General features: G+C 43.1%; 1 protein-coding gene across 1 annotated transcript in view; it reads left to right on the plus strand.

The window, feature by feature from the left end:
- The window catches only part of LHFPL6 (LHFPL tetraspan subfamily member 6), a 151,336-nt gene extending 149,996 nt beyond the window's left edge, over positions 1–1,340 (plus strand). Inside the window, exon 4 of the mRNA XM_068929964.1 lies at positions 182–1,340. Within this exon, the coding sequence (XP_068786065.1) occupies positions 182–300 (119 nt within the window). The 3' untranslated portion in view covers positions 301–1,340. The remainder of the gene's footprint in view (positions 1–181) is intronic.
- Positions 1,341–19,373: the final 18,033 nt, after the last annotated feature.

The raw sequence follows: 19,373 nt of genomic DNA on the forward strand, positions 1-19,373 counted from the left end.
CCAGCACGGTCTGTCTGCTGGGGTCATCGCCACAGGGCAAGGCCCGTGCTCTCCCCCTGCGGCCCATGCTGGGCGTCCACTGGGTGGCAAGGAAAAGGCTCACAAAGGCGGGGGAGAAGCGGGGGCTTTCCTGCCGGTTAACGCTGTGTGGTGGTTAACGCTGTGTGGTGTCTCGTTGCAGGGAGCTGCGAAATCGGCTGGGCCTACTACTGCACCGGCGGTGGGGCGGCAGCGGCCATGCTGATCTGCACCTGGCTGGCCTGCTTCTCGGGCAAGAAGCAGAAGCAGTACCCGTACTGAGCGGGAGTGGGGCCGCCGGGACTTGCCAGCGTCCTCCAAGAAACCACGGACACGGGACTTTTAAGTGCTTTAGCTCCTGAGCGGTTGGCGGGGAGCCCTGGGGTGGGGGGAGCGGGGGCGGCGGGCGCCATGGCCGGGACGGGCAGGCCTTTGCCACCGGGGCCTCTTTGGGGTCACCTCTGGAAAAATGCAACTCTGTAAGCAAGGAGAGCTCCGGTTTGGCTAATTGTGAAAATCTGCGCGTACCAATTAGTTGAAAGATTGGTGGAAACAAGGCGGTGTTGGAGGGCCGGGGTAGCTCCCCATGGTCCCTTCAGCGCGGCATTCCTGAAAGCACACACATGCTCGTACACACACTCGTACACTCATACACACCCGCACACACTCGTACACACCCGCACACACCTGCGCACACACACACACATACACACACACACACACACACACAAATGCGTTGACCATGGCACAAAATGAGCAGAGAGGAAAACTTCTCGGTGCGATTCTTTCTTTTCCTTTTTTTTTTTTTAAACTCTTTTTTGGTGGTTTAAGATTCAGTGTTACGACACTTTTTAATCTATACATTAAACTTAATACAAGGACCAATAAGCCACTTTATCAGTATTTTGTATATTCTCTACACACTTTTCTCCCCAGACATTTAGCCACTGCTTATTCAGCCCTATAGAACTTTTATTAAGCCTCTGTTTTATCAGCATTATTACAAAAATGCAACATAACTACTTGGCATATGTAGCCTTTGCCTATAGTACTTTTATGAAGTGCAGTAAATGGACGTTTTTCTGTCCATTGAAAATTCCACTTACGGTACTGTAGAACTCTGTTGGTTATGTTAGACTAACAGGAAACTTCTTCCAGACATAGATTTTGTCGCTGTTATGTTTAGCTCATTGATGTCGTATTGTGCTGTACCATGTTTATTATTTCAATATTCATTTTTGTAAAAAAAAATATATATATAAATGTGCTATTTTATGTTTGTATTTGAAAATCTCTGTAAATAAATTTTTCCTTGATCAGTACTTGCAATGCATGGTAGTGTCATTAGATGAAAAAGTTCCTTTCTCTCTCAGATCCTCATTCAAAATAATCCTCAGAAGTAGTTATGGCTTTGATAACTGTGCTGTAGCCTTTCTCCCCCTAAAACACATACATTTAGGCTTCAGTTACATTGCTTGAGCATAGATGTCTATTGCCACTTGGGACATCTTGGGACATCTAGTGTATCTTACGTTTTTGCATGATGCTGTTAGATATAATGCAGGACTTCTGGGGGACCATCTCCATTCTGGTCTGGCAGCTGGAGACTCAGCATCTCACACAGCACTGGCCATCCCTGTTTCAGCAATTGAAACAAGCCATTACTTTCTTAATAGCATACACACTAATCAAATGCCTAGTAAGAGATATTCCCTTCACAAGGAACTGCTGGCCTACATACAAAGCTCAAAGAATTCATTTTCTTTAAGAGAAACAGTGTGACCTTTGAGCATGGGAGTTAGTAAGGGGCTTCTGATCCTTAAAATAACAGATATTATTCCCTTTCAAAAGCATTTTTCTGCTTTTTTCCCCCCCCTAAAATGATATTTCAGTCATTGTATATTTCTAACCTACAATGTGTTCTAGTTACAGTTTTATTGGTTAATAATGCTTGCAGCTGTTGTAACAGCTGAAATCATACAGTTGCATTACACTGGACAGCTTTTTGAAGGTATGGGTGCATGAAAATAGCAAAGTAAGTTTATAGGGATCAGTTCTGATGTTGCTGAACTGGATTTTGTCGAGTTTCATTATAGGCTAGGCAGTATTTATTCACTTTATGGTACTGTGTGGTGAAAATAAAATTGCACGTTAGCCTTCCCAGATTAGCCCATAATAGCTATATCATGTCTGACTGCACCTCTGCTGAGAACCGCATCAACCATGCTGCAGAGACAGACATAAGGCAGTACAGTGACCTGCCTCTTTGCACACCTCTTCCAGTGGCACCAACAGTGGTTGTATACAGAGCACTGTGGGCTTCCTTTTGTGCTTCCAGGTTTTCTAGGCACTTCCTTTCTTGTAAAAGCTTGGGCTCACGTTCAAACCCGCTGCTGGATGTCAGTAGCATTTTGTGTACTATCACAATAAGTAGGATTTTGCCCTTTAGAGTTGTGGATTTCAGCTCTATCAAAACCAAAGGAGAAATAAATACAACTTTGGCTGTGGTTCCTCTAGATCCGGTAAGATGTTTGGCAGATATCTCAATACCAAGATGGTACCTTTATACATGATGCTATGATGGAAACACACCTTTCCTTCCACTGAAACTACAGTTTACTGTGCAAGGTTCCAATGACTTGGTTATAAAAATATAAGTGTTATTCTAAATTTGACCCTCCCTAGCTTACATCCGTGTTCATGCATCATGGAGAACATTTTGACTTTTGTTAGTTCTTCCTGTGCTCAGGTTCTGGTTTGATTTATGGTGACAAAATGGAAATATCAATTACTTCATGAAGAAAATTAGCTTTTTATTGCAATGCAATGTAATTATAGTATGATTGACTTCCTCTGAATTTGTTTATAATCTCCTTTTTTAAAATTTGGAATTGAATAAAACAGCAGTTTTGAATAATCAAGCCAATGAGATATACTGCACCTGCTCTGTAGCTGGTTATCATATGGCTTTCAGCTGCTGTGATATGAATAAACCAATCACAGCTTAATTAGGCTTGTCCATATTTGTGTATTTTGGTTCTGATATCGATTTTGCACTAGAATATACATGCCATTTATTATCACATTTCTCAGGCCTTACAGCTACAAACTAATAACTTCAAAGTGCTTTCAATTTCACAATTTCAAATGTCAATGAAATATTTAAAATATTTACTCTGTTTAATTTTCCATTTATTTATTCTTGGAGATGAGGAGCTTGGCTTTGTATTTGTCAAAACAGAACATGTAAGGTTGGGTGGAACCCTAGTTCACTGAATTCTGTTCCTGCCATAACTGGAAATCATGTCACATAATCCTGTTCATAAATTTATCAAGCTCAATTTTAAAACTAGTTAATCAGTTTTTCTCCTACAACCTCATTGGGAAGTTTATTCCAAAATCTCACTGTTTGGGTTGTTAGGCACTTTCTAAATTCCAGCCTAAACTAATTTGCCAATTCATATCTGTTTTTTCTGATTCCACCGTTGTTCTTAGCCTCAATAGCTCTCTTACATCTCTAGCGCTTAACCCCCGCTATATTTAGAGACAGTAGCCTTTTTTCTTGCAACACTTCAATTTGCTGTGCTAAAGGAGGCATGCTCTTCTGATCTGTTTTTATCAGCTTGCCTATCTGTTTCTCTGTAATATTTTGTTGCATTTGCTCCACAATCTCTGAATTTCCCTGAGTTTTCTTCATTGTAAGCACTTCTGTAAGCAGCATACATTCACACATTCCCTGTTATATATGTCAGGTTACCTTTTATGTTGCATTCTGGAGGTCGCTGGCAACGTGGATGTCATGGATCTGCTTCCAACAAATACTCTGTGAGCAGCAAGTTTCGTCGATCACCCCCAGCCAATATAGAAACTGTACAGAAACAAGTGTTATGATTGTGGACTGCTGTTCATTATCAGAAACGATCTTAGAACCAGAGGATAATTCAGGTTGGAAGGGACTTCTGGAGGTCTCTAGCACAACTTTCTGCTCAAAGCACATGTCAGCTGTGACGTCAGACTGGCTTACTCAGGGCTTTATCCGGTTGGGTCTGGAAAACCTCCAAGAACAGAGACAGCGCAATCTCCCTGTGCAACCTGTTCCACTGCCCTCATGTGGAGAAACTTCCTTGTATCTTGTCTCTTGTTTCAAGTGATGTCCTGTGCCTCCTATCTTCTCACCACACACCACTGCGAAGAGCTTGGCTCTATCTCTTCTCAGGACCCTCCCTTAGGTGCTGGGAGGATGCTGTTGTTTCATCTGAAGGTGTCTCTTTTCTAGGCTAAATAACCCCACCTCCCTCAGCCTTTCCTCACAGAGCAAGTGCTTCAGCCCACAACCAGCTTGGTGGCCCTCCCGTGAATGCCTTGCAGTTTGTCAATGACTTTCTTGTACTGGGGGAACCCAAAACTGAATGCAGTATCTGAACGAGGTCTAATGAGTGCCAGTTAGAGAAGGATAATCATTTCACTCGCTCTACTGGCTCTGCTTCTGTTAATGCATCCCAGGATGCTGTTGCCCTTCTGTGGTCAGGCCGCACTGCTGGCTCCAGTGCAGCTCACTGCCCCTTGGCCTCCAGGTCCTGTTCGCAGAGCTGCTCCCTGGCCAGCCATCCCCAGCCTATGTCACGGCAGGACACTCTTCCTTCCCAAGGGTAGGACTCTGCATTTGTCCTTGTTGAATTTCATAAGGTTCCTGTTGGGCCATTCCTCTAGGCTGTCTCAGTCCCTCAGAATGGCAGCTCCCCTCAATTTTATCAACTGGTTCCCTCAGTTTGGTGTCATCTGCAGACTTGATGAGAGCACACTCATTTTCTTCACTTCCCCCAGGTCACTGATAGAGCTGTTAAGTAGGACAGGTCCCAGGATAGACCCTGGCGGTGCCCCACTTATCACAGGCATCCAGGTTGGGTGCAACTCATTAAACATGACCTCTGAGCCTGGCTGTCTAAGCAGGTTTTTAACGTTCTGGTTCCCCACACATCCAAATCATAATGTCTCACCCTGGATACTTGAATACTGTGGAAGACTATGTCAAAAGGCATGCTGAAGTTGAGGAAAATGACATCCACTGCTCTCCCACTGTCCATAGATTCATTCATTTTATCATAGAAGGCAAATAGGTTGGTCAGGAACAATTTACTGTCGGTAAATCCATGCTGACTGTTCCCAGTCACCAAAGTGAGCTTCTATGGGGCTACCACCAGAAATAAGGTTTGGGGATCTGGTTGCCTTTGTCTGTTTAACTTTTGCTTTGCATACCTAGATAAGGAAAAAAATGCTGTCAACAATGCTAGAAGTATGCAGGCCAGAAAAACTGATCCCTGAAAGCAGGGAATTTGCTTCATATGCAAGTCTGAGCGGGGCAAGTGAAGGGGGAGGAAGCTGGTGCAATAATTTATTTACATAAGCTCAATCTTTGGAAATGTTCAGGAGAACACAGCTTGAGTAGCAAACACTCTCATCTGTAACCCTGAGAGATGGGATCTTTCTTCATCTGTGCAGCATGCACAGTGCCAAGAGTCCTGTGTTGAACACTAATGCAGTATTTTTGGAGAAGGAAAGTCTAAATTCTGGCATTTAAGCTTTAAGTCAAATAGAGGCTTTTCTGCATGAATGTGAAGACCCTTCCTGGAGTTTGAGAGGGCATTAGGCCGTTTATGTAAAAAGAAGGTCATTACTTGACAAGATTTACGTGTTAACAAATGACTCATTTTCACTGAACGCCATGGCGTTTGCTCCCTCACAAAAATACAAATATATGTCTGTGAGGAAAAAAATCCCTATCACTAACAGCAAAAAATCTTTAAAAATGTTTAGATTCTGAAATGAAAGTTAGCTAGTTCCTGATACAGCTTAATTCCTGCATTTCCTCTTTCCTGAAAGAGAATTCAGAAATCAGTTGCAACTGCAATTTATCTGTCATTCTAGAGTTTGAAATAGTCTATGAAAAAATATCAAACTGATTGACAAAGTAGATAATCTGTACATCAACATAAGCATTAATTCTGCTCTATATACTTAACTTTTCAGAGAGACAATGGTGAAATTAGATCTATCTTTTTTAAAAAGTGACATTTTAATGTAATCCCTTAAGCAGGTAGGATTTTAAATATATGCTTTCTAGTAAGTATTAAGTATTTTTATTATTATTTAAATAATGATGGATCAGAGTAAATGAGGAAAACTTTGACACACAGTTTAAAGTTCATTTCCCTCAGCGGCAGGAAGGGCGATTATTAATTAGGTTAAACATAAATAGGTGGTCTTTTCTCACGTTCCTCATGAAGAAACAAAATGATGACTTAAATTTATAGGGACATTTTGGATGAATAAGACAGCAGCTGACTCCTTTCATGGACAATTCTATGGCCTTTTTGTTTGCTAGTAAGAATATACGTTAAGAATATTCCATCCATTGTGGTGACCATCTTAAAATAAGTCACAGAATCACAGAACCGTTTAGGTTGGAAGGGACCTCTGGAGATCATCTAGTCCAACCTCCCTGCTCAGGCAGGGTCAGCTAGAGCATATTGCCCAGGATCACGTCCAGGCGGGTTTTGAATGTCTCCAGCGAAGGAGACTCCACTACCTCTCTGGGCAACCTGTTCCAATGCTCTGTCACTCTCACAGCGAAGAAGTTTTTTCTCAGGTTTAGGTGGAACTGCCTGTGGTTCAGTTTCTGCCCGTTGCCTCTTGTCCTGTTGCTGGGCACCACGGGAGAAGAGATTGGCCTCATCCTCTTGACACTCCCCCTTCAGATACTTGTACACGTTGAGGAGATCGCCTCTCAGTCTTCTCTTCTCCAGACTGAACAGGCCCAGCTCTCACAGTCTTTCTTCATAGGAGAGATGCTCCAGTCCCCTGATCGTCTTTGTAGCCCTCCGCTGGACTCTCTCCAGTAGCACCATGTCAGGTGCTGTCAAGTCATGTCAAGTCATTACAAGGAAAATGATAATTTGAAAGGAGCATATGGCACAACTTCATTATGTATATCTACATCACCATTGCACAGCTCATTTCTGCCTGCTTCCTCAGTGGCCTTTGAGCAGATAGTTATATATAGTTATATGTTACTGTGCTTTAAGCTTCCTCAGAATCACAGAATAGTTGAGTTTGGAAGGGACTTCTGGACCTTGTCTGACCCAAACCCCCTGCTCAAGCAGGGTCACCTGGAGCAGGTTGCTCAGGGTTTATCCAGATGACATTTGAATATCTCCAAGGACAGAGACTCCACAACCTCTCTAGTCAATCTGTTCATGTGTTCAACTGCCCTCACAGTAAAGAAGCTTTTCCTTTTGTTCAGACATAGTTTCCCATGTTTCAGTTTGTGCCCACTGACACATCTAGCTCATACTTCATCATCTTGTCTATGAGGATGTTATGGGAGACATCCTGTTAGGGCTCATGCGGCTATGCATGTCCAATTTGTTTAAGTGTTCCCTAACCTGATCCTCCTCCACCAAGAGTCAGTCTTCCTTGCTCCAGACTTCCCCTGTGGTCTCAGGGACTTGGGATTCCTGAGGGCCAGTCTTACTAGTAAAGACTGAAGTGAAGAAGGCATTCAGTACCTCTGCCTTTTCTGTGTTCTTTGTCACCAGGGCTCCTGCCTCATTTAGTAGCAGGCCCATGTTTTCCCAAGCTTTTCTTTTGCTGCTGATATACTTATGGAAGCCTTTCTTGTCGTATTTCACATCCCTTGGCAATTTGAATTCCAGATGATCTTTAGCTCTCCTAACCCCAAGCCTGCATACTCAGACATGGTCTCTATATTTCTCATGGATCACCTGACCCTGCTTCCACTTCTCGTATACTTCCTTTTCATATTTGAGCTTATTTCCTGCTTGTTAGGATAGACTGTTCTTGAGCTTGAAGGAAGTGAGGCTTGAATGTTAACCAGCTCTCTTGGACCCCTTTTCCCTCTAGGGACATATCCCATGGGATTCTTCCAAGTAGGTCTGGATGAATGGCAGAACTGGCCAAATTCTGCTGTCCTGAAGTGCTGGGTTGCGATTCTGCTTTTGTCCTGCTCCTGCTTCCCCAGATCCTGAACTCTGCCATCTTGGGGTTATTGCAGCCAAGGCTGCCCTCAACGTTCACATCCTCAACCAGTTCTTCCTTGATTGTAAGAGTGCCTCTCCTCATTCAGTCATTGATCACCTATGTTATGAAGCTGTCATCAATGCGTTCCACAAGCCTTCTGGATTGCTTGTGCCCAGCTGTGTTGTCCTTCCAGCAGATATCAGAGTCATTGCAGTTCCCCATGAGGACCAGGGTCTGCAAACACGAGGCTTCTTCTAGCTATCTGAAGAACTGCTTGTCTACTTCTTCTTCCTGATTGGGTGGTCCCTAGCAGACATCCACTACAACAATGTCGCCCACATTGGTCTGCCCACTAATCCTGACGCACAAGCTCTCAGCTGTCCACTGCAGGCAGAGCTTCGTGCATTCTTGCTGCTCTCTGACATAAAGGGTAACTCTCTCGCCTCACCTACCCAGCCTGTTCTTCCTAAAGAGCCTGTAACTTTCCATTGCAGCACTACAGTCATGCAAGCTATCCCACCACATCTCCATGACCCCAATGAGATCATGGCCCTGTAACGGCACACATACTTTTAATTCCTCCTGTCCTTTCCCTATGCTGCATGCATTAGTGTACAGGCACTTCGGGGAGGCACCTTCCTGACTTCCTTGCTGACTTTGCTGACTTCCTAGAAAAGGCATGGGAGCTTTCCCCATAATGTGATCCATCAGGCACTTCCTTATTTAATTGTATATGCTTGAAGTCACTGCCCTTCAACCCTGTTTTGTTGACTAGAAGGTCCCTTCTGTTTATATCACACTAGATCCTTTGGTTGCCAGCCTCATCCAACACTTCCTTACTTGATGTTTGATCATTTTCTCCCAACCCGTTATTCCTAGTTTAAAGACTTCCTTGCTGGGTTGATCAACCTGTTGGTAAAGACACTTTTACCTAATTTTGTTAGGTGGATCCCAAGCAGTTGTCGTTCCTTAAACAGGGTCCCATGGTCACAGAAACTGAAGCTCCATTGTCAACATCAACTGTGCAAACAATTTTTGACCTGCAGGATCTGTTTAGTCCTTCTCAGGCCTTTCCTCCTCTCGAGCAGGGAGGAGGAGAACATTCCTGGTCCCCAATGCCTTTGACCATCACCCCTTGGGCTATGTAGTCATATCTGATACTTTCCAGGTCTCCCCTATATCTTTGGTGCCCACATGGATGAGCAGAAGGGTTAACAGTCTGGACAAGCCTCAACAGCCTCTCCACAACATCCCAAACGTGAGCCCCTGGCAAGCAGTAAACCTCCATACATGGCTGGTCAGGTCAGAAGATGGTGAGCTCCATCCCCTACAGCAGTAAGTTTCCCACTGCTAATACTAACTGCTTCCTCCTAGAGCACCTGGAGTGCTGAGGCTTAGCCAGCACTGATGCTCTGTTTGACTATGTTCCCAGCTCCTTGTCAGCTATGAGGACAGTGAACCTATTCTGAAGTTTCAAGTCTTCTGTTGGTGCCAGAAGTCACCAGCTTCCAGCCTACACCATCATGAGAGTTCTCGCTTTCTGAGCCGAAAGGCACTGACCTGCCTGCTCCTCTTCTACAGTTGGCTGTTCAGGCTTCTGAAGCTGCAGAGTCACAGAGAAGGTCTGGTCAACCTCTCTCATCAGCTCTGATGCTGTGCAGTCTGCTGTCCACCTCCTGCAGCACCTTGACTTGGCAGCCCAGCTCCTTAACCACTGCACACCTCCCACAGGTAGACCTGTAGTCCCAGACTCAGTGAGAGGCTCCAGGAACTCCCTGCAATCCAGGACTTGCAGAGCTATGGCCTTCTGAAGCTCCATCTGTGTTGAAGCCTCTTATGTTGCAGAGACAGCTACTCCAACAGCTGCTGGGGGCAATGGGCTGTGGCATGTCACTACCCTAGCTGAGGACATGTGTGCTGGCCTGATTTATATTACCAGGCTCTTCTTTGCACCCTTCTGCACAAACTAGCTCTTATATAAGTCTCTCCCTAGCACTGGCTAAAAGGGTGATTGACCATTCCTAACCAGGAGGCCTAATCAGGAGGCCTGAAAGGCCCCAACACCCTCTGATCAGGGTCACCTGATGGAGCTTGTTAGCAGCTGATAGAGCTTCTCAGAAGAAGTTAAGGCCTCTTGAGGCTCTCCTTACCTGGCTTTCCTTACTTGTCGGTGGCAGGCATCCTAGAGCTCCTCAGAAGGTTCCCAGAAAACCCTCAACAGTCTCAAAGTCCCCAGAAGATCCCAAAGCACACCCCAGAACTGCTGCGCACATTGTGTCTGTTGGCTGCCTTCACCACAGTGACACCTCAGTGACATTCCCACGTAGGGTAGAGGAAAATCATTCATTTGCAGCTCCCTCTGGCAGCTCTGGTGGGTAAGGCTGCTGAAGCCACGCTGCAGACAGAGGCCAAGGTACTCGGGTGCTCCCAGTGCTTTTGAAAACTGCATGCAGCCCCTCTCTGCATATCCTTCATGACATTTCTTCATGAATGTCTTCCTCCTCTTTTAGTTCTCCAGGAGCTAGAGATAACTTTGATCCTGTTCACACCAGACAGCAAAATCAGTATTTAAGTATACTTGAGAACATTAGATTATTGGGCTGAGTAAACAGTCATGCTGCAGAAGACTTTTGCTTCAACTAGTCACTAAAGAACTAAAAGTGCTTTATGAAGTAATGTAAGGCAGCTTCCTACAAAAGAGCCCTGACTGGGTGGTTTTCTACACATTCCTCCTCAACCCAATAATTTTATCCTGTTCCCAAACCTCAGACAGATGTGACTGATGTAACTCTTTTATGTAACCATGGACTTTTGAAAGCCTAGTAGCTGCTAAATGGAAGGCAAATTGTTCATGTGAGTACTCTGTTTTCTGTAAAGAATTCTATTCACTTCAATGCACTTGGACCAAACTCCATGACCCTGATCTAACTACTATAGGAGCCAGCTACAAAAAACCCACTGACTAAAATCAAGTATGGATTCAATGAGCAAAATACCATAATATTTAGCCAAATATATAAAGCCAAATATTCTGTATTTGGCTTTATATTATGTTCTCGTTAATTGCCCAGCTTTTGTTTCTATAGAAAACACGTGCACGTGCACGTGCACAGACACACACGCAACTACATGTGCACATTTTACACACAAGAAAATATCTATGTCTGTCTTGGTTTTGCACTCATCTAAACGTTCCTTATCTTCTAATAATTAACTAGAAAAAGATCCTGCAAACACAAAAGCTATCGCACAGAATATTAACAGCAAATCTTTATTTAGGAGTAATATCTTTACAGATCAGAAACTTAATTTTTTTTAATGTTTCGTACTGGTTTTATAGACAAAATAAGCAGCCAGATTTGGGTAACAAAGCAGTTTTTGTGATGTAAGCCAGCTGTGAGTCCTTATCTTGCCCATTGCATAGGAAGAAAATGAGAAGTGGATTATCTAACATAACGAACATTTCAAAGCATATAAAACAAAATCTGTTACATGATGTAAGGCTGCAGTTCTTATCTGATATGACCATGTTGGGTGGATCTGCAGGGGCTCTCTCCACTGCCAAATGAAGAGGACAGAGAACAGGAAGTAGGAAATGTGGTCAGGTACTGGGGAATCCAGTAACTCACTGTATGAGGCATTTCAGTTCTCTCTCCTCCATGTTATACCTCTGAAGGTGTCAGTAAGCTTTCTATTTGTACAGCACCTACCAAAATTATTTCCTGACCTATCAGTAGGTCTCCTGGGTGCCATCCTAAGGTAAACTAACTCTCATTTTATAGCAAGAGTGTGATTTAGTTTAAGGATTTACTTTTAGTGAATGGTAGTATCCTTGGATAAGGGAACATGAAAAGGAAATCTCAGTTAAAACACAAGCTATAATTAGGACAATATATATGAAAGGCTGAAATGCTTCTAGCTTGGAGCTCAGTGGTCATATTAAGAATTATGAGATACAAACGGGTTATTTGGTTTCAAATAACTGTCAACATATATTTTGTTCTCTACAATTCTGGGATTAATATCTAATTATGCAACACAGGAATTAAAAAGACCAAGTGCATTACTATACCTACCTCTCTTTCTCGCTAAAATCAGAGATCCTTTTGCAAAGAAATTCCAAGTTTCTCGTACTGACTTTGACAAGACTGTGTGCCTTACAGCTGTCCCAGGAAGTACCTGTCTCTGTTTCTTCTCAAAAAGCTATTGTAAACAGGATATTTACTACTGTTCTCCACATTACACTTTCCACCCCTTTCATATAACTTGTTCCTGTGCAGTATGGTAGATACTTATGGAAGGTTTCGAGCTGTTCCTCAATAATTGATCAGAATACCTCACTTCAGGTTTATGATTATCCATTACTGAAAGATGCTACGGTACACTGCAGTAAATTGGATGGCTCATTTCCAAAGCCGTTCTTACAGCCCACTTTCTTGCAAACTATTGAACAACATTAATATAGTAATAGTCACTAATACCTTTTCTTCCTTTTTTTTCTTTTTTCAAGTCTTGTTGGCAACATATACCAGCACAGCTCACACTGCAGGGGATAGACACATCTGTGGTAAGAGGGAAGAAGTTACCCTTTCATAAGACAGCAGCTTATAAAAAATAATCCCAGCAAAGCCCAGATGTGCAGCAACATTTCAAAGAGGAAATATATTAAATGTTTAGAACTGTAAGGAAATATTAAGCTATCTACATTTGTTGCCAACATGCAGAAGTGGTATTTACCTCTCTCTAATGAATGACTTTTGATTTTTTGTCACATGCTGGTGAGCAGTTTCATGGTTCCTCGATCTGTAGACTGTAACGCCTGTACACACTGTCAGCATCAACTGAAGTGAATTATCAGGCAACTTTCTGGACCAGTATGCTTCTCAAGGGGATTCTGGAAGAGATCTTAGCTGCTGGTGTCAGGTCACTGAGGCATACATTTTCAGGAGCTGGTTTTGTTTCATCTATGGCCTGCAGTGTAGCTACGCTTAGCTTGCAGCTATCAAGTAATCAGAAAGAGTCAACAGATTAGTATAGACAGAAATTGCTGAAAAATGACAGTATCTGCAAACAAGGTAAGCTGAAAACTTGTTAGTATTGATAATGCAATTAAAATCATTGACACTGAAAGTCCCAACACTGCATCAAAATCACCTGTGTATACAAAAAAAAGATGATGCTTGTTCCTTCTTTTTCCAAAACCTTTGTTCCAGAAAATGAAGCTAGTTTTGTCTCCAGCTCAGTTGATTTGTCTCCTCCTCAGTTGATTGAAGTCAACTTAAATGTTTATTAAGCTTTGCACTTCTCCTTTCTTCTTTCCTCCCCTAACTCTACTCCAGTCTCCTCCTGCAAAACGTTGATCTTCTGGGCGGAAGCAATTTCATTCACTGATATAAATACTCTTGCTTCCTAGGTGGACATTTCAGGTCTGGATTTTTTAAACAAACAAAGGATTTTCACAAAAGACTCAACAGTCCAGTTCATATGTGATCTCCTTTGGGAGCCACGGTAAAACTCATGTGAATGCAGCACACAGCACGGGGTACTTCACTGGCCTTCATAGTTAGAAAACATTACTGTCTGAGCCTAGTTCAGACAGATGATTTCAACAGTCAAGAAGTAAATGCACTTAGTAGCAAAGTGTGCTATTCTTTTTTCGTTGCTGCTAAGACAGCAGGACCATTCAGAACTGCCTCACGGCACAGTTTTAAAATGTGCTGAGCCTACTTGGAGCCATTTCAGTCAATCTGATTGTTTATTTCTTTTCATGCCAATGCCATGGCTCCACTGCAGAGTGAAGGCGCTTGACAGTCCTTGAATGCATTGCTCAAGAAATACAGCAATTCACAACCCAACTGCTGGGACAGGTCGTTTTAAGCTGTCCAATGTTTTATGGAGAACAAGTAATACTCCAGTATCTTGTCCTTGTGATGATGCTTTAACCACCTGTAACATTATGGATTGGAGGGACACCTCAGGAACAGCACTAAGTTACAGATTCATTTTTCCCTTACGTTATGGGCTCAAATGGAGGCCGGCTGCCTGGCACCCAGTGACTATAGATCACTGAACTGTGGCACATATGAGATGAGCAAGTGTAAAGAGCTGACTGAGAGCTTTTCCGCGCTTTTTGGACAGCATTATTGACAGTGAGAGCAGCTAGACTAGAAAGGGAGTAGACCTGCCACCCTGACTGCCCTGGTTGCCAGTTATCTCCAGGACACAGTAAAAGAGGTCATCCTCCAAATAAAGACAATATTTTTTTCTGTGCTTAAATCAACCCTTAGATAATTTGTTACTCAGGCAGGGAGTTGCCTATGGGATTAGTGTGTTGGCTGCAGTATGGTTGCCTTCCAACTGGAATAGGAGGTAACAGCTCCATAAAGATATGAAATTCCGGTATATCTCAGGAATAACCATAGTAGGCATATCTACAACGACAGCTCAACCCACCCCCAGGACTGCTTTAGTACATCTTGTCTCTACCCAAGAAGTCTCTAGCTGACGCGCAGTTGAATTCGAGTGCTTGCACTCTGACCAACCGGGAGTACTGGCCTGATGCTCACAGCCAAAGTCCTGAGCAATATGGATATTAAAAAAGGCATTCAGGTATTCAGCAGGATCATTTCCTACAGATAATCAGCCTCAGAAACCAAATTTAGACACCTATTCCACCAACACCCTTCCCCACTTTGCCCAGCTTTACAAAAGACTGATATACTCAAGATCACTAACAGATGTTTTCCAGATTATTGTCAGTTCTTTCTAGGCTGCTTACCTCTAGCTTTGGGCCTATTTACTCCTCAGTAACCTTCTTACGAAGTCAGAGCAAACTCCTAAAATGTGTAACAGCTGTAGGACTTGAGAGCAATCTTTTCACCTAGGCAGCTTCTGACAGTGGAGAGCAACTCAACATTCATATCCATGATATTGCCATGTACATCCATTGGATGCAAACAGAAAACAGGAACTCGGTGCCCATTGGAAGTAAACCATATTCGCTGATATGTTTATGTTGCCAATGATAGCTGAGACCACAGTATAAAAATAATCTTGCTATTTAATAAAGAACAAGAGGGAAGGAATCATTTGATGTAGACATATTTAGAAAGTCCTTATCTTTACTAAGTGGAGACTTTTTTTCCTGATTCACAGCAGAGGCAGCGTGGATTGGCTGGAGTTAGAATAGTATCATGCATGTTAACTCACTGCAAAATTCTTATTAGCATTAGACAGTCTTCAGCTGCTTAATTAGTGTTTAGCAAAGGCTAAATGGCATATCTATATGGTTCTGGTCAATATATCATGTTAATGCTATGAGCCTTGTGCACCACCTTTTGAAGTTAACAGAAATTCATTATCAGAATTCACACCAGTATCCACAGTCATATATGTCTCTTTAATGAATTAAGAAAGGGAAGAAGAAACACGTGATTGTTGCTTTGTATATTTCATAAGTTTAGACTTATTTACATAGAAAGGATTCACAAAAAATCAAGTTCAACTGACAAATGCCCTGAGGATTTTTTTAATGCCTACGAGGCATGCCTTGTGGAAACCATTTACGGTCTCCTGAGCAATGGAGTCTCTCATAAGCAATTTGTTTTGTGGGAAAACAATGTCACCCCAAGTAACTGAAGAATATCATAACGACTTTCCCACGTTGCAAGTGTTCCATTGAATTGCTTGGCTTTTTATTATCACACTTCTGTATCAAAAATTAATGCAAGGAAAACTGAAAATTGCTGCAAACATGTTAAACCTAATAGTGAATTTTAAGGATGCAGCTGTTGACTTTACCAATATTAAAAAAAAGGAATGTGGTAGAAACCTATGCTTTTTGCACAGAATAAGAGAGCTGGCTTTATGATGACAGGCACTGTTGCATTATTATTCATTAGCTTTGAGGAGGATTCTTTTCTAGGACCTGACAGAACTTGAAATTTCTTAAGGAGGCTTTGGATTATGGGCACAGCATGGGCTCCCTCTTGTGAGCCATGCCTAATGAAAAAAATCAAGGAATTCTCAACAGTTATTTGATCTCATTTCAGGACTAACTTCCTGAAAATCTCCATGACACTGGGATTCCATAGCTTTGTTTGATATGTGGATCAGCTGCCTGTGGAGAAATGGCATCCAGAAATAGCTGAACATGATGAAGGGACATGCTGGGGAGCTTTGGGATGGAAGTGCAACCTGAGGGAGGCAAGAAGAGAATTGGATTATTCCATTGCTTTCCATAGAGTTACTGCTGGTGACAAAATGTTTTCTTCTTCTCAGCATCCAACTCTTAAGCACAATGACAACAATTTTTGTTCTCAATGTGAAAGGCCTAGACTTAAAGGGGAGCAATCATATCTCTTATAAGAATATGTCTTATACGCTCAGCTATGCTAAAGTAAAGAGCCTTGCTAAATGAACAATCCTGAGTCAACTTTGAACAGTGAGTCATGGTCCTTGGCATGTGCGCTATGAAAAGTATGATAAACTAGCCTGGAGAAAGCAGCATTTGGACATAGTTACACTATCTCAAGAGCCAGTCATGCCATGCAGACATGCCCCAGGTCCTGCTGTCTGTCTCCCACTGGCCCCTGAACCAGTCAATGAGCTTGGGTTTTTCCAAATATCTGCATTTCTACTCCAGTATTCCAAGGGAATCAAAGCACGCACAGTGGAAAGTGAGTCTGTGAGTAGAGGCTGATACGTCTTAGAGCAGTGTCAGGGTCTACACACTGCTACAAGTACAGCCAGGGCAATGTTCACAAATGTGAGGTCTTGTGTGACTGCAGCTGGAGAGGCAGTGTGATTTTGGGCTGCTTTTGTCTGCAAGGGAGCCAGGCATGCCCACCAGGTGCTTGATCCCATGTGGTGAGGCCAATGCCATCCTTTTGCACACAGCCAAAAAGAAAGCTTCATCACCTCATGTGGCACCAGAGGGATTCAGCTCCAGCCCTGCTCCATTCCAGGGCACAGGACTCTGGCAGCCTTGATGTGGATGAGTGCTGGGGAGTGGTGGCCAATGCATGGTTTTCCTTCTGTCTCACTTAGCACAAGTAGTCCATGCTGAAAGCCAGCTCTGCTGAGACTCCCAAAGTGACCCATGTCATTAAACAGAAAATGATGGGATATGCAATGAAGCAAACTACTTTGCAGTCACTGCTGAGCAGCTCTTAGCATTGTCTATGTAGCACTGTGGAACTGTACAAAAGCCACTCCACCAGCCAGGCAAAGCCAGTCGGCTGAATATACTTCAGTGAATATGTCTGCTGCAAAGCCAGAAGTCAGTAATGAAGCCTGAGCATCTTTGCTGCTGCTTATGTCAGCATATAGGACATTTTGTCATTGGCTAGTCTCAAAAGACTTTGCAGAGGTGGTGAATAGCTCCCCCCATTTGAGTCATAGGGAAAATGAGGCAGAAGCTCACGTAGTCTTGCCTAAGAGCTGCCTGTGCAAGTCAGAGACAGAACCAGGTCTATGAGCCAGGTCACCATCTCAAATCATTGCTCTTCCCTCTAAGCATCAGTGCTTTCTGGTGGGAACTCTTTTGCCTGCGTCCTCCCAAGTTTTTCTTCTAGAATATTGTTCCTCTCAGCTGGGAAATTTCCCTTCAGGTAACATATGACTTGACACCAGTTCAGTGCCTGGATATGGTTGCTATGACAGCTGCTCCCAGTTCTGTGGATCCTCATCCTGCCAATCCTCTGCAAACATAACTCTTGCATATCTTGTATTCTCTGGCAAATCAAAATACACTTCTGTTTTTAGTCTTTTAATTTTCTCATGTCTGTGTCTCCTTTTGTTTGGAATCAGTGATGTTAAAGCAGCCTTGTGCTAGTGATATTCTAATGAGATTTCCAGAAAAAGAGTCCCCACCGCAGTCTGTGACAGATTTTGGGTGCTATATGGTTTGGGCTACTGCGAAGAGAGACTGTGTATCTACTTTTATGGCTTGTCTTTGAAACAAAAATGCTTTCACATAAAAATCAGGAAGTCAACACCACTTGGCAAATAAAGATAGCCTAAGTGCTCTTAACCGGAAGTTGTTACAATAAACCTTCCTCATGAAAAAACTACTGGGTGATCAATACAATGATGTGAACTGAGGTGCTGGATGGGCTGACTGTGTGTATATGTGTGTGCGTGTGCGTGTGTGTGTGCGTGTGTGTGTGTGTGTGTGTGTGTGTGTGTGTGTGTGTGTGTGTGGATTAAAGAAAAAGATGCAGAAAAAGGAATCATCTCAGTAAATGCTATAGCCCACAGGGGCATATTCTTTTATTGTTCCCCGTTGCCATTCTGAAGCACACAAACACACTTAATGTTCACACCTGCTTTATCTCACAGTTAAAATCCTGGTCAGATCTGGTCCTCACCTCTCCGCTCTGTTAAATGAAATTAACTCAGACTTCCCCCAATTTATATACACTGATTTGCATGTTAATGACTAACTTTCTCTGAGTCAGTTTGTTCTATCTTCTTATTTTGCTCATTCTGGGAACCTTGCGCTATAATTTTGGCAGTTTACTTGTCTTCATCTCACAGCATAAGGAGGAAACTTGATGTGAGGTGGGTGCGAAGAAGTTTGGTCTTCAGAGTCTGGTTCCTTCCATTGCTATTGCCATGTATCTGGGCAAAGCCACATTGAGCAAAGACGACCATCCCCTTGGATGCCTTAGAAGCCTACCTGGCTGCAACAGACACTGCTCTACTCATTTCCCTTCCCAGTTCTCTGGTTTTGGATATCTGACTCAGGTACCATCCCTTCTCTTTCCTTTTTTGCTCCCTCCTGAGGTATCTGGGCTCCCCCAGTTCTGTGGAGACTCCCTGCTCTCTTCTTAACAGAAGTGTTACTTTTTAAGGGTGATTTCAGCCTATCTTTACTGAGGAAACCAGCTGGAAGAACGGCCAATAGCCAAAATAGCCATTCTCTCACTTTTCAGAAGCTGTGATACAAAAGCCCGTCTAAATCAACAGCTTTACCCTGCAAGCAACCACTGTCAGCTCTGCAAGGAGGGTTCTGCCTAACTCCTGGAAACTTGAGTAGAAGATCTAAGTCTTGCAAAAAGCAAAAGTCTCTTCCAGTCCTTTTTGGACTCTGAATTCCTCATTGTATCACAGTGAGCATAGCTTGTTGGAGGGAGAAGCCTCACAGTGTCAAGGAAAAGGAGATGAGTGGCTGCTCGCCAAGGCTGCCAGCAACTTCTGTGAACAAGCAGCTACTGATCTGCTAAGGCTGGTCCCTTGTGTTTCTGCATGCTGCTGCATCTGCTTAGGATATGACTTTGGAGCAGATACTTGTGTGTGGGAAGACACTGCTGTTT

This window comes from Struthio camelus, chromosome 1 (assembly GCF_040807025.1).
Source record: "Struthio camelus isolate bStrCam1 chromosome 1, bStrCam1.hap1, whole genome shotgun sequence".
NCBI classification, from domain to species: domain Eukaryota; kingdom Metazoa; phylum Chordata; class Aves; order Struthioniformes; family Struthionidae; genus Struthio; species Struthio camelus.